Source organism: Mirounga leonina, unplaced genomic scaffold, assembly GCF_011800145.1.
Source record: "Mirounga leonina isolate KUSES-001 unplaced genomic scaffold, KU_Mleo_1.0 Mir_91, whole genome shotgun sequence".
Lineage (NCBI taxonomy): Eukaryota > Metazoa > Chordata > Mammalia > Carnivora > Phocidae > Mirounga > Mirounga leonina.
In genome coordinates, this window is record NW_023270839.1 from 18,775,177 (window position 1) to 18,785,597 (window position 10,421).

At 57.5% G+C, this 10,421-nt stretch overlaps 1 protein-coding gene across 2 annotated transcripts in view; it reads left to right on the top strand.

Moving 5' to 3' along the window:
• Positions 1–10,326, top strand: part of MAPKBP1 (mitogen-activated protein kinase binding protein 1) — a 51,209-nt gene extending 40,883 nt beyond the window's left edge. The window contains exons 14-30 of one of the 2 annotated variants that reach the window (XM_034993574.1): positions 282–352; positions 497–618; positions 905–980; positions 1,093–1,204; positions 1,382–1,445; positions 1,696–1,830; positions 2,039–2,175; positions 2,381–2,436; positions 3,762–3,998; positions 4,430–4,596; positions 4,840–4,985; positions 5,134–5,286; positions 5,456–5,540; positions 5,845–6,128; positions 6,342–6,938; positions 7,366–7,451; positions 7,911–10,326. In XM_034993574.1, coding sequence (XP_034849465.1) covers positions 282–352; positions 497–618; positions 905–980; positions 1,093–1,204; positions 1,382–1,445; positions 1,696–1,830; positions 2,039–2,175; positions 2,381–2,436; positions 3,762–3,998; positions 4,430–4,596; positions 4,840–4,985; positions 5,134–5,286; positions 5,456–5,540; positions 5,845–6,128; positions 6,342–6,938; positions 7,366–7,451; positions 7,911–8,138 — 2,756 coding nt within the window. In that variant the 3' untranslated portion in view covers positions 8,139–10,326. Of the gene's footprint in view, positions 1–281; positions 353–496; positions 619–904; positions 981–1,092; positions 1,205–1,381; positions 1,446–1,695; positions 1,831–2,038; positions 2,176–2,380; positions 2,437–3,761; positions 3,999–4,429; positions 4,597–4,839; positions 4,986–5,088; positions 5,287–5,455; positions 5,541–5,844; positions 6,129–6,341; positions 6,939–7,365; positions 7,452–7,910 lie in introns of both variants that reach the window. The other variant, XM_034993573.1, reaches the window with a different exon arrangement.
• Positions 10,327–10,421: the final 95 nt, after the last annotated feature.

Below are 10,421 nucleotides of genomic sequence, written 5' to 3' on the forward strand. Positions count from 1 at the left end.
CATGAGAAGGGTGTGCCAGTCACAGGGGTGTGTTGGACAGCAGCTGGGAGGCCTGGGGCCAGATGGGAAGGCAGGTAGAATGTAGACTCTCTGTCTAGGGGACCCTGAGCCAACCAGGTTGGCTGAGGATAGAGAGAATGGCAAGCTTAGGTTTGGAGGGAAGCGACCTGATTTAATTGGTTGTCTGGGTCATGTAGAGAGCTCAGTAGTTGGGTAGTAGAGGAGGGACTGGCCACTTGTGGTGAGAGCAGTGGGAATAGCTAGGCCCCCCTCTTCCATAGCCAGCGATGGGCAAGTCCGCATGATCAGCTGTGGAGCAGACAAGAGCATTTACTTCCGCACTGCACAGAAGGTGAGGGTATGGGGCTTCCCTGAATGGGACAGGGGTTGGGGGGTGTGGGTTTCTACCGTTCCCCCAGCTGAGGTTGTAAGAGGTGAAGGGAGGTGAAAGCGGGGTTTTCTGGGCCTGGTGGAGCCACATATTCTACCCCTGCAGTCTGGAGATGGAGTCCAGTTTACACGGACACACCACGTGGTACGGAAGACGACCCTCTATGACATGGATGTGGAGCCCAGCTGGAAGTACACGGCTATCGGCTGCCAGGACCGAAATATTCGGTGGGCATCCCCTTCTCAAACCGTATGACCACATTTCTTCAAGCCCGAGGGGGTCAGCTCTTGGCAGCTCTCTCCCCACTTCTGTCTTTTTGTCCAGGACTTTGTGGCCCCCCCTTGAGCCTATAGAATGAGCACTTTGCCGTACCCAAGAGGCGGTAGCCCCTTTGGTGTTGGGGAGTGGCTCCCAGAGAGAACAGGGTTGGGACTGAACGCTGGGGTCTCTGCCACCCAGCTGTGCTTGATCACGGCCTCCTCCTCACGTGAACAAGAGCATGTTTCTTCACAGGATCTTTAACATCAGCAGTGGAAAGCAGAAGAAGCTGTTTAAAGGGTCACAGGGTGAGGATGGCACTCTGATTAAGGTAAGGGCCCAGGAGGATGGGCCCTGGGCCAGAGAAAGGGAGCACTGGGATACTAGGTGGAAAGGGACTGGTGCTTCCCTTGTCCTCTGCCAGCTATGTGTCCACTCCTCAGGTGCAGACAGACCCCTCAGGGATCTACATAGCCACCAGCTGTTCTGACAAGAACCTCTCCATTTTTGACTTCTCCTCAGGCGAGTGCGTGGCCACCATGTTTGGCCACTCAGGTGAGTGTTGCCCCAGTACTCCACTGCTGGAACTTTGCTCTTTCTTCCTTTAGTTTCTTGGGACCTAGCAGAGCTGCCTGCCCCTCCCTTCCGACCAACATCCACCTCCACTGTTGGGACAGAAGCTTGGTTGGGACTTCAGGGTGGTTCATAGGTTGTATTCTTTCTTCCTCGCAGAGATTGTCACTGGCATGAAGTTTAGTAATGACTGCAAACATCTCATCTCAGTGTCAGGGGACAGGTGAGCAGAAGCCAGCTCCCATGAGACACAGATTTTTCCTCTGTGACACACACACCCTGCCCCCTCCTCTCTCTTCACATCAGTGATATCTCTGGGAAATAGGGCTAAGCAGGGGTATTTCTAGGGCCTGACGTGTCACTAGAGGGTGGCTCTGGTCTTCTTGCCAGCCCGTGGAGAAGGGGAACTAGTGGGGTTCCACCCCAGAGTCCTACCTTACCTCTCCCTCACCCACCTCTGTGGCTGTACCCAGCTGTATATTTGTATGGCGCCTGAGCTCTGAGATGACTATCAGCATGAGGCAGCGCCTGGCTGAGCTGCGCCAGCGTCAGCGAGGGGCCAAGCAGCAAGGATCGTCTTCTCCCCAGAGGGCTGCAGGACCCAACCGGTGAGAAAAGAGTCTGGATACGGGCTAGCGGTAGGTGGGCATCCAGACTGCTCGCTGTCTCAGTGCTCCTCCTTTTTGCTCTGCACCTGCCATTCACCTGTACCTCCTGGATCCCCCAACACCTGTTTCTTACCTGAAGACCCATGAAGTTTGGCCTCTTCCTGCATTGAATCTCCTCTTCCCATGACCTTCCTTGTCTTGGACTCAGGCACGAGGCCCCATTGATGCTGTCTCCTGGACCAGCTCTTTCATCAGACAGTGACAAGGAGGGAGAAGATGAGGGCACTGAAGAAGAAGAACTTCCAGCTCTGCCCATCCTTGCCAAGGGCACCAAGAAGGAGCCAGGTGTGTGGAAGTCTGGAGCAGGGCCAGACAGGCACCAGTTGGCACAGTGGCTAGATATGCCCTTTCTGGGACAGGGGGTGAGAACAGGGTGAGCTGAGGAAGCCAGAGCATCTCTATGGCCACACAAGGGTATGGGCTGGTGCGGGGTCAGGGAGCTGGGTGGGTGGGCAGGAGACACTGTCTCTGACTGCCTGTCTCTGTCTAGCCTCAGTGCCCGGCCCAGGCCTGCCCCGAAGCCTGTCCCACTGGGAGATGAGTCGGGTGAGTCACCATCATTAAAAATGGCCTTCCGAGGTTACAAGGAGTGGAGGAAGGTGGAAGCAGGGCTCTCTGGGCCTGCCCACGTGCTGCACCCCTTGTGTCCAAGGCAGGGCCTTGTGGGAGAGTTTGAACAGCTTGGCTGGTCCCAGGTTAGGGATGATGAAGCCCGGGGGTCTCCCTCCTGCAGGCCAGGTGGGGTGGCCTGCAAGGTCTAGTCACCACTAGAAGAAGCGCTCCACTAGTTCAGCTGCCTGGGGGCCTGGGGGTAAGTGTGAACAAAGAACAGTTTGAGGTGGGGAGTAGACAAGGGGTGTCTGAGCCAAACAGAGCTGAAGTTCAAGGTGTGCTCAGTCGGTTAAGCGTCCGACTCTTGGTTTCAGCTTAGGTCATGATCTCAGTGTTGTGGGATCGAGCCCTGAGGGCCCCGGCGTTGGGCCCCACTTAGGGCTCCATGCTCAGAGGAGAGTTTGCTTGTCCCTCTCCCTCCCCTACTGCACCCCCCTTGTGTCCATGTGCCTGTGTGCAAGCTCTCTCTCAAATAAACAATAACAAATAAAATTTAAGAAAAAAAAAGAACTGAAGTTCAAGAACATCAAAGGTTCAAAGAGTAGGCATCTGGAGAAACTAATTCTAAAGACTCCAGGTTAGGAGGTAAGGTCAGAACTTCCAGAGCAGTTATTTCGAGGGACGGGGCCGTGAGAGGACCGGTAACTGGGCGACTACTTCAGGGCAGCCAGAAGCAGGGTCAAGGCTTTCTGAGCAAGCCCGACAGCAGCCCCGCCCTCGCTCGTGCCACATCAAGACTTGAAGTGGCAGTACCTTCATTATCAGTGGCAGCTCCATGGAATGATGGTGGCGTGGTGCCTCTCGTGCCTTCTGACCAGCCCGGGGGCTCAAGGCTGGACTGTTTGTCCTTGGTGCTCTGAATGGACTTGGGGCTAACCTCAGAGTAAGGGACTTTTTAGAGATCACCAGGTCCAAGGTGCCCAGGCTGAGAGTAGAAGGCTGAGACTAGAAGGTCTAAGACAAGATGTAGAGTGAAGCTAAGAGCGTGAACTCAGGAGCCAGACTACTTGAGTTGTAACCTGCAGGCAGGCCACTTTCTGTCCGTGGGACTAGGTAAGTTACTTAAGCCCACTGTGCTTCAGTTTTCCCATCTGTAAAAATGGGGATAATAATAATACCTACTTCATAAGGTTGTTATGGGGATTGAGTGAGTGAATACCTGTATGTAAAGTGGATGGCACACAGTAAGTGCTATGAGTGTTTGCTAATACTATTGTATAGTGGTTGTGACCCCCTCCCCAACCCCTGCCTCACACCAGGCACAGGAGACGGTGGAGTTCCTGGCCCCAGCCCCTGCAGCCAACCAAGGACCCAGAAGAAGGGGCCGCTGGGCCCAGCCAGGTGTGGAGCTGAGTGTCCGCTCCATGCTGGACCTGCGGCAGCTAGAGACACTGGTCCCAGGCCCTCGAGGTGCTAGCCAAGACTTGCTGGCCATGACCCCATCTTGCCCTGGGAAGCATGGTCAGCAGGCCCCTGAGACCTCACATGCTAGCCAGGTGAGCCAGCTTTCTCCCAGCAACCTAGCGATCTCCAAGCAGCCGTAGCCAGCCATATGCCGACAGCTGGGGCCTGAGGGCTTGGCCAGCTGTGCTTGCTCTGCCCCTGTGGCACATGGGTAACCTGGATTGCAAAGGTTCAAGCTTGGCTAAGCTGTATGGTCTGCTGATTGGGGTGGTACCCTTTGTCCTGGGCCAGGTTTCTTAAAGGGCTCATGGTATTAAGTGGTGGCTGGAGATTGGCAGCCCGGAGTGTGACAGAATATCGTTATTCCAGAAACTCAAGAACCTTAACTGGAGTTCTCCTCAGAGTTGGAATATTCAGCTTCCCCCAGAACTGATGCACACCAGATCCTTGCCTACCTTCACCTCTTTTCCCAGACCCTCTCTCACATCAACAACCTCAGTAACGCCCCTTTGTGTATTCCCAGAGCGAAAAGCCCCCTCGGCCTCAGGCTTCCCAACCCTGTTCCTGTCCCCACATTATTCGATTGTTGTCCCAAGAGGAAGGGGTCTTTGCCCAAGATCTGGAGCCTGCACCCATCGAAGATGGTATTGTCTACCCGGAGCCGAGTGACAGCCCCATCCTGGATACCAGGCAAGGGTCCTTCCCTCACCAGACCTCAGGGGCCATGCAGTCTTCCTTTCCCAGGCTTCCCTTCCCTGAGTGTTCTTTAGTTAGGGGAGGGCTGGCCCAGATTCCTCAGGGCTTGCCCGCCACTTTGCCCCTGCTTCATCCCTAGTCCCACTCACAGGTCGGGGAGAGGGAAGCCAGGTGTCGTGGTAGGGCTACTCACCCCTACTAACTGCCTCTTCTTTCCCCTGCTGGCCTTCCTGGAAGTGAGTTCCAGGTGCAGGCTCCAGCCCGAGGGACCCTGGGAAGAGTGTATCCAGGCAGCAGGGGCTCCGAGAAGCACAGTCCTGACAGTGCCTGTTCTGTGGATTATAGTAGCAGCCGCCTTTCCAGCCCTGAGCACCCCAACGAAGGTGAGGCTGTGGCTTTGAGGGAGGTCAGTGGACTGAGGTGGGAGTGGAGGCTCTGGCGATGGGTGGGTGCAGCATGATGCTTCTCTCCCCTCCCTGCATCCAGACTCTGAGAGCACGGAGCCCCTGAGTGTGGATGGCATTTCCTCAGACCTTGAAGAGCCAGCCGAGGGTGATGAGGAAGAGGAGGAAGAAGAGGGAGGCACTGGTGCCTATGGGCTGCAGGAAGGCAGTCCCCATACCCCAGACCAGGAGCAGTTTCTAAAACAGCACTTTGAGACTCTGGCCAATGGGGCTGCTCCAGGTGTGGTCAGAGGGCCAGTATGTGGTCACTGTAGTCTGCCCTTCTTCCCTCCTTGCCTGGCTGAGAGGGAGGGTCCAAGGGCAGGCCATGCCCTGGGGTTACCTTCGGGGGTGGGGCAGAATCTGGGGCGAGGGCTGGCTTCGATTCATGATTTCTGTCACCTTGGTAGGGGGCCCAGTCCGGGTACCAGAGAGGACAGAGTCTCGGAGCATCTCTTCACGATTCCTGTTGCAAGTGCAGACCCCCCCGCTCAGGTACCTCCCCCACAGCAGCTCTCACTCTCCTACAAGGAGCTGTGGCTCACTTGACTTCCCAGCGCTCCCCAGAGGGCCAGTCCTGCCCTTGAGGCAGCAGGCCATCCTCCTCTCTCCAAGGTTGCCGTCTGTCTTCCCACGCCGAACAGCGTTCTGCACTCCCGAGTTTTGGGACAACTGGCCTGCTGGCTTTGTGCCTGCCCTTCTCGCCCAGAGCTTCTGGGTCTGTGAGAGCTTCTCCCTGTCTTGGCAGGGAGGACTCCTAAGCCTTCTCTGGGCCTGCTTCCACATTTCCTCCCTGTAGGGAACTGTCTCCGTCTTCCTCAAGCCTGGCGCTGACATCGAGACCAGTCCAGACGCGGCTGGCTGCGGGTGAGCAGCCGAGAGGCAGTGGTGCCAGTCCTCCAGGAGCACCCCCGGAGGCAGAGCCCTCCCCTGGCAGTGCTGGCCCCCAGCAGGCAGTCCCTGTGCTTTTGCCGCGACGCCGTCTCAACCCTGACAGCAGCTGGGCTCCCAAGAGAGTGGCTGCAGCCAGCACCTTAGGTGGACTCCAGAAAGCCCAGTCTGTGCAGAGTCTGGTGCCGCAGGGTGAGGAGCCTGGTGGGCTCAACTCCAGGGTGTGGGGAGTATGGAGGGCATGTGCATGCTAGAGGAAGGAGGGCCTGATTTAGCCCTGACGTGTCAGTGTTTGCCACTGGGTGTCCCTTAGTGGGTATGGGCAGGGCACCGCAACTTCTAGGGAACTAGTGCCTGGGAAGCCTTCCTCACCACCTGACCTGTGTGTCTCTGTCTTCTCAGCAGATGAGGCCCCTCCACCAGGCCCATTGCTCTTACGGGAGATGGAGGCCCAGGAGGGCCTGCGCTCCCTGCCACACGCTGATCGCCGTCTGTCTCGGCCTCAGTCCTACCAGAACCCCACCACCAGTTCCATGGCCAAGATTTCCCGCAGCATCTCTGTTGGGGAGAATTTGGGCCTGGCGGCCGAACCTCAGGCTCCTGCTCCCATTCGGGTCTCACCGCTCAGCAAGCTAGCCCTGCCCAGCCGGGCTCACCTGGTCCTGGACATCCCAAAGCCACTGCCCGATCGTCCTACCCTGGCCACATTCTCACCTGTTACCAAGGGCAGGGCCCCTGGTGAGGCAGAACAGCCTGGCTCCCCAGTGGGCCTAGGAAAGGCTCACAGTACATCTGAGAGGCGGGCCTGTTTGGGGGAGGGTGCCCCTCCCAAGCCTAGGACAGAGTGCCAGGCTCAGCCTGGGCCCAGCAGCCCCTGTGCCCAGCAACTGCCGGTCAGCAGCCTCCTCCGAGGCCCTGAGAACTTGCAGCCCCTGTCCCCCGAGAAGACTCCCAGCCCCATGGAATGCACCAGGCCAGGGGCAGCCCTGAGCCAGGACTCAGGTGTGCACAGCTCCCCAGCTCTCATCTCCTGCCCCATCCTCTTTCTTCTGTCTCTGTTGTCTGCACTCTGGCTCCATCCCATTTCTGTGCATCCAGCCTCTGGCGTTTTCGTCCTGTCTGTTCCCGTCTTGGTCCATAAGTCACACCCCTGATGGTGAGACACTCCTGCCAATCTTCACAATCTCCTTGTGACCCACTTGCCCCCTCACTGCCTCTGGCTTCTTGGGCTGGAGCTGGCCCTCCCCTCAGGACCTTGTTTTCTGTGTGGTGTTGGGGGTGGTGTTGGGAAGGAAGAAGGCAAGGAGAGGGCAAGCAAAGGGGGTGTGACCCTGCGGGTAGGCCTCTCCTGCTCTCAGGGGCCCCTGGGTGGGGAGGCCTGAAAGGGCAGCTTTGCTGGGCCTTCCTGAGTTGTATGTGTCCCTCCCAGGACCATCAGTGAGCCTGGAGGAGTGCGAACAGCTTGTGGCAGAGCTCCAGGGCAGTGTGCGCCAGGCTGTGCAGCTCTACCACTTGGTACGTGTTGGGCACCCACCGTGGGGGAGACGGCTGAGTATCCAGAACAGCCATAGGCTCTTCCACTGACGGGTGGGTGGAGCAAGCGAGAACATCTGGGGCAGAGTAAGTGAGGGAGTTAGAGGCCAGGCCAGGCCTCTTGAACCGAGCACCTACTGGTCATCTCTGGAGACTTCCTCAGACTGGAGGGGTAGGGGTGGAGCGACCATATGTCCTAGTTTGCCTAGGACCTGGTTTGTCCTAGGACCATCCCAGTTTATGCCTGTCGTCCCAGTGTAATTATTAATAGTAGCCCTTGTCATATTCAAAAACTATTTGGCCACCCTAGACATGGGGACGGTCCAGGAGGGCCTTCTCTGGGGGCAGGCTAGACCCAGGTGGGGTCCCTCCCCTTCGCAGATCCACTGACAGGAGGTTCCTCCACTCTTCCTCCGACTCACTTCCCGGCTCTCGCTGCAGGTGGCTGGCTGCAAGACGCCCTCAGCGGAGCAGAGTCGCATCGCCCAGCTCCTCAGAAACACCTTCTCCTCAGTGCGGCAGGAGCTCGAGGCCCTGGCCGGGGCAGTGTTGTGCAGCCCGGGCGGGAGCCCTGGGGCCGTGGGGGCTGAGCAAACACAGGCCCTGCTAGAGCAATACTCAGAGCTGCTGCTTCGGGCGGTGGAGCGGCGCATGGAACGAAGACTCTAGTTCCGGAATCCTGTCCCAAGTGAATGCTCCCCCTATTCCAAACTGTAGCCCCTGCTCCACTCTCCAAAACCTGTGGGGATGCTTGGAGTGGCTAGCAGGGGTCAGTGCTCAGAGGGGAAGCACCTTTTCCAGCTTCCTCATGGGGCCCCTGTATTTATTAATTTATTTCCCTGACTGTTGCCTCACTTTCTTGGAGCTCCTGCCTCCACAGCCCCTTCAGTGGCTCATGCAGGGTAGGTCTTGGATCCTTGTCATCTTGGTGCTGTGAGGAGCAGGAGGGCAGCCTGCCCCATCTGGGGGAAATTGGGAAGGGCTGGCCCTCTCTTCTTAGAAGCCATTTGAAATTACTGCAGGGATCAGCTCCCTGGGGTGGAGCACACACAGGGTATTCAGTGGGGTGGAAGTGAGAGGCCATGTGGTATCAGTGCCCTTCAGCCAACAGCGGAGCTTCACCTCTACCTCCACTTCCCCTCCCACACCAGCTGCACTCCCCTGGCTGCCAGAGCAGGGGTTATCTGTTTTCCCCAATTCCTGGCAGTTCCCAAAGGCAAAGCCCTCTAGCCCTCCAGGGCGTTCCCAGCCATCAGGAGGCTTGAGTTGGTATCAAGGCCCGAGCCCCCCACATTCCACTCCCATCCCCCCCCAAAAGAGCCCTAGCATTCTCTCTCTCTCGGTGCCCCCTTTCTCTCCTGGCCAGAACTTGTGGAGACAGCTGTGGGATGTTGCTGCAGGACAGTAAAGCCCTCTGCTGGGCAAACATAAAGCCCTGGCCTCCTTTTCCCAGCCCCTTGGTCTTCCCTGTCTTCCCAACCTTGATCCCCAGCAGGCTGCTAGACCCAGAGGCCACCTTCTCCTTGCATCCTGAGTGATGCTGGTGTTAGAACTTCCCTCATGGTTTACAGGGCGCCAGCCCACCTTCTGAGGACCTTGGCCACAGATGAAGTACGCGCGCGCACACACACACACATACACACAGTTGAGTGTTCATTGCTAGAGTACTTGGCTGGCTGATGTGTGCCTGGTTTCCCTTCATGTGCTACTCCTGCTTTGCCACCCTGGCTCATGTGGAACTATCAAGGGGCACGAAAAGGACTGGAACACACTAACCCGAATTCTGGATTCTTGGTGTCCACAACCTAGCCAATACGAGATGGCGTGTAGGTTTCTGGTTTGGGTAGAAGGAACCTCCTCAAAGGCAGTGCTGGGCACCCAGGATGCTCTGGATGCTGGAAGTTGAGGGGAGGGGGAGGCACGTGGGACTGCAAAGGGGCCAAGAGACACACTGGAAAGGTGGTAGGTGGGACAGGTAAGTGGTAGAGGGGAGGGGATAGATTAGAATTAGAAGGACAGCTGTTAGGAGTGAGGGGAAGGATGTAGGGCACGGGGCAGGTAGAGTAGGACCCAGTAGTGAAGCAGTTGTTGAGTTGGGGTGAAGAACATGTGTCTCTGGGCCCTACTGCTTTCCTCTGCCTCAGGTAAGTCAGGGTAGCTTTCCTGAAGATTCAGGTTAGAAAAACCAATTGTCCCATGGACAGGCCATGGGGTCCTACTGGTTCTATAGGCAGAAACTTAGAAAGAAATTGGTTTGCATAGAGTGCTCAGCTCTTGTTTGCATCAGCTGGAATACACCAGAAGAGATGAAGCCTATTTCACCCCCACTCTTCTGTACTACCACCACCTGCATGGCCAAGCTGCAAAGAACTGCAGCTGAGGGTGGACCCCGGCAGGGCTGCAGCTGCCCTTTGTGAGGGTTAGAAGTCTACTCCATTCCCCGTCCCGGGACACTAGCCACAGCCCAGACCAAACAGGCTCAGGCCTGGCCCTCTGGCCTGGGTTCCTCCCGATCCTCAGCCAGCCAGCCCCTCAGAGGAGGGAGCTGCACTCCCGCTGTTTGTAAGAAGGTGGCCGCCCTTTCCCTATCCCCAGCCGAGCGTGGGGTGGGAGAGGGGGTCTTGTGGTCGGCCGGCGCCCGTCCCCTTCTGCATGTCTGAGGCCACCGGCAATTGCCGCCCCCCGACCAGATTTGCCCTGACCCAGTTTTGACACCCCCCCCTTATTTATAACTTTTATACTTTGTCCAGGCCCGTGGCGCTTCCCTCTTCCCCAGGTCTCACGGGGCAGGGGCTGTTTTTAACTCGTCCGTTTGTATTGATGTATGAACTCGTCAATAAATACAATCATTTGTTAACTCTAGGATGCCAGCGCGTGGGGCAGGCGGGAGAAGGCGCGGCTTCTCACCGGTGGTCGGGTTAGCCGAACCCCGGCGCGCCGGGGGCGGGGGCG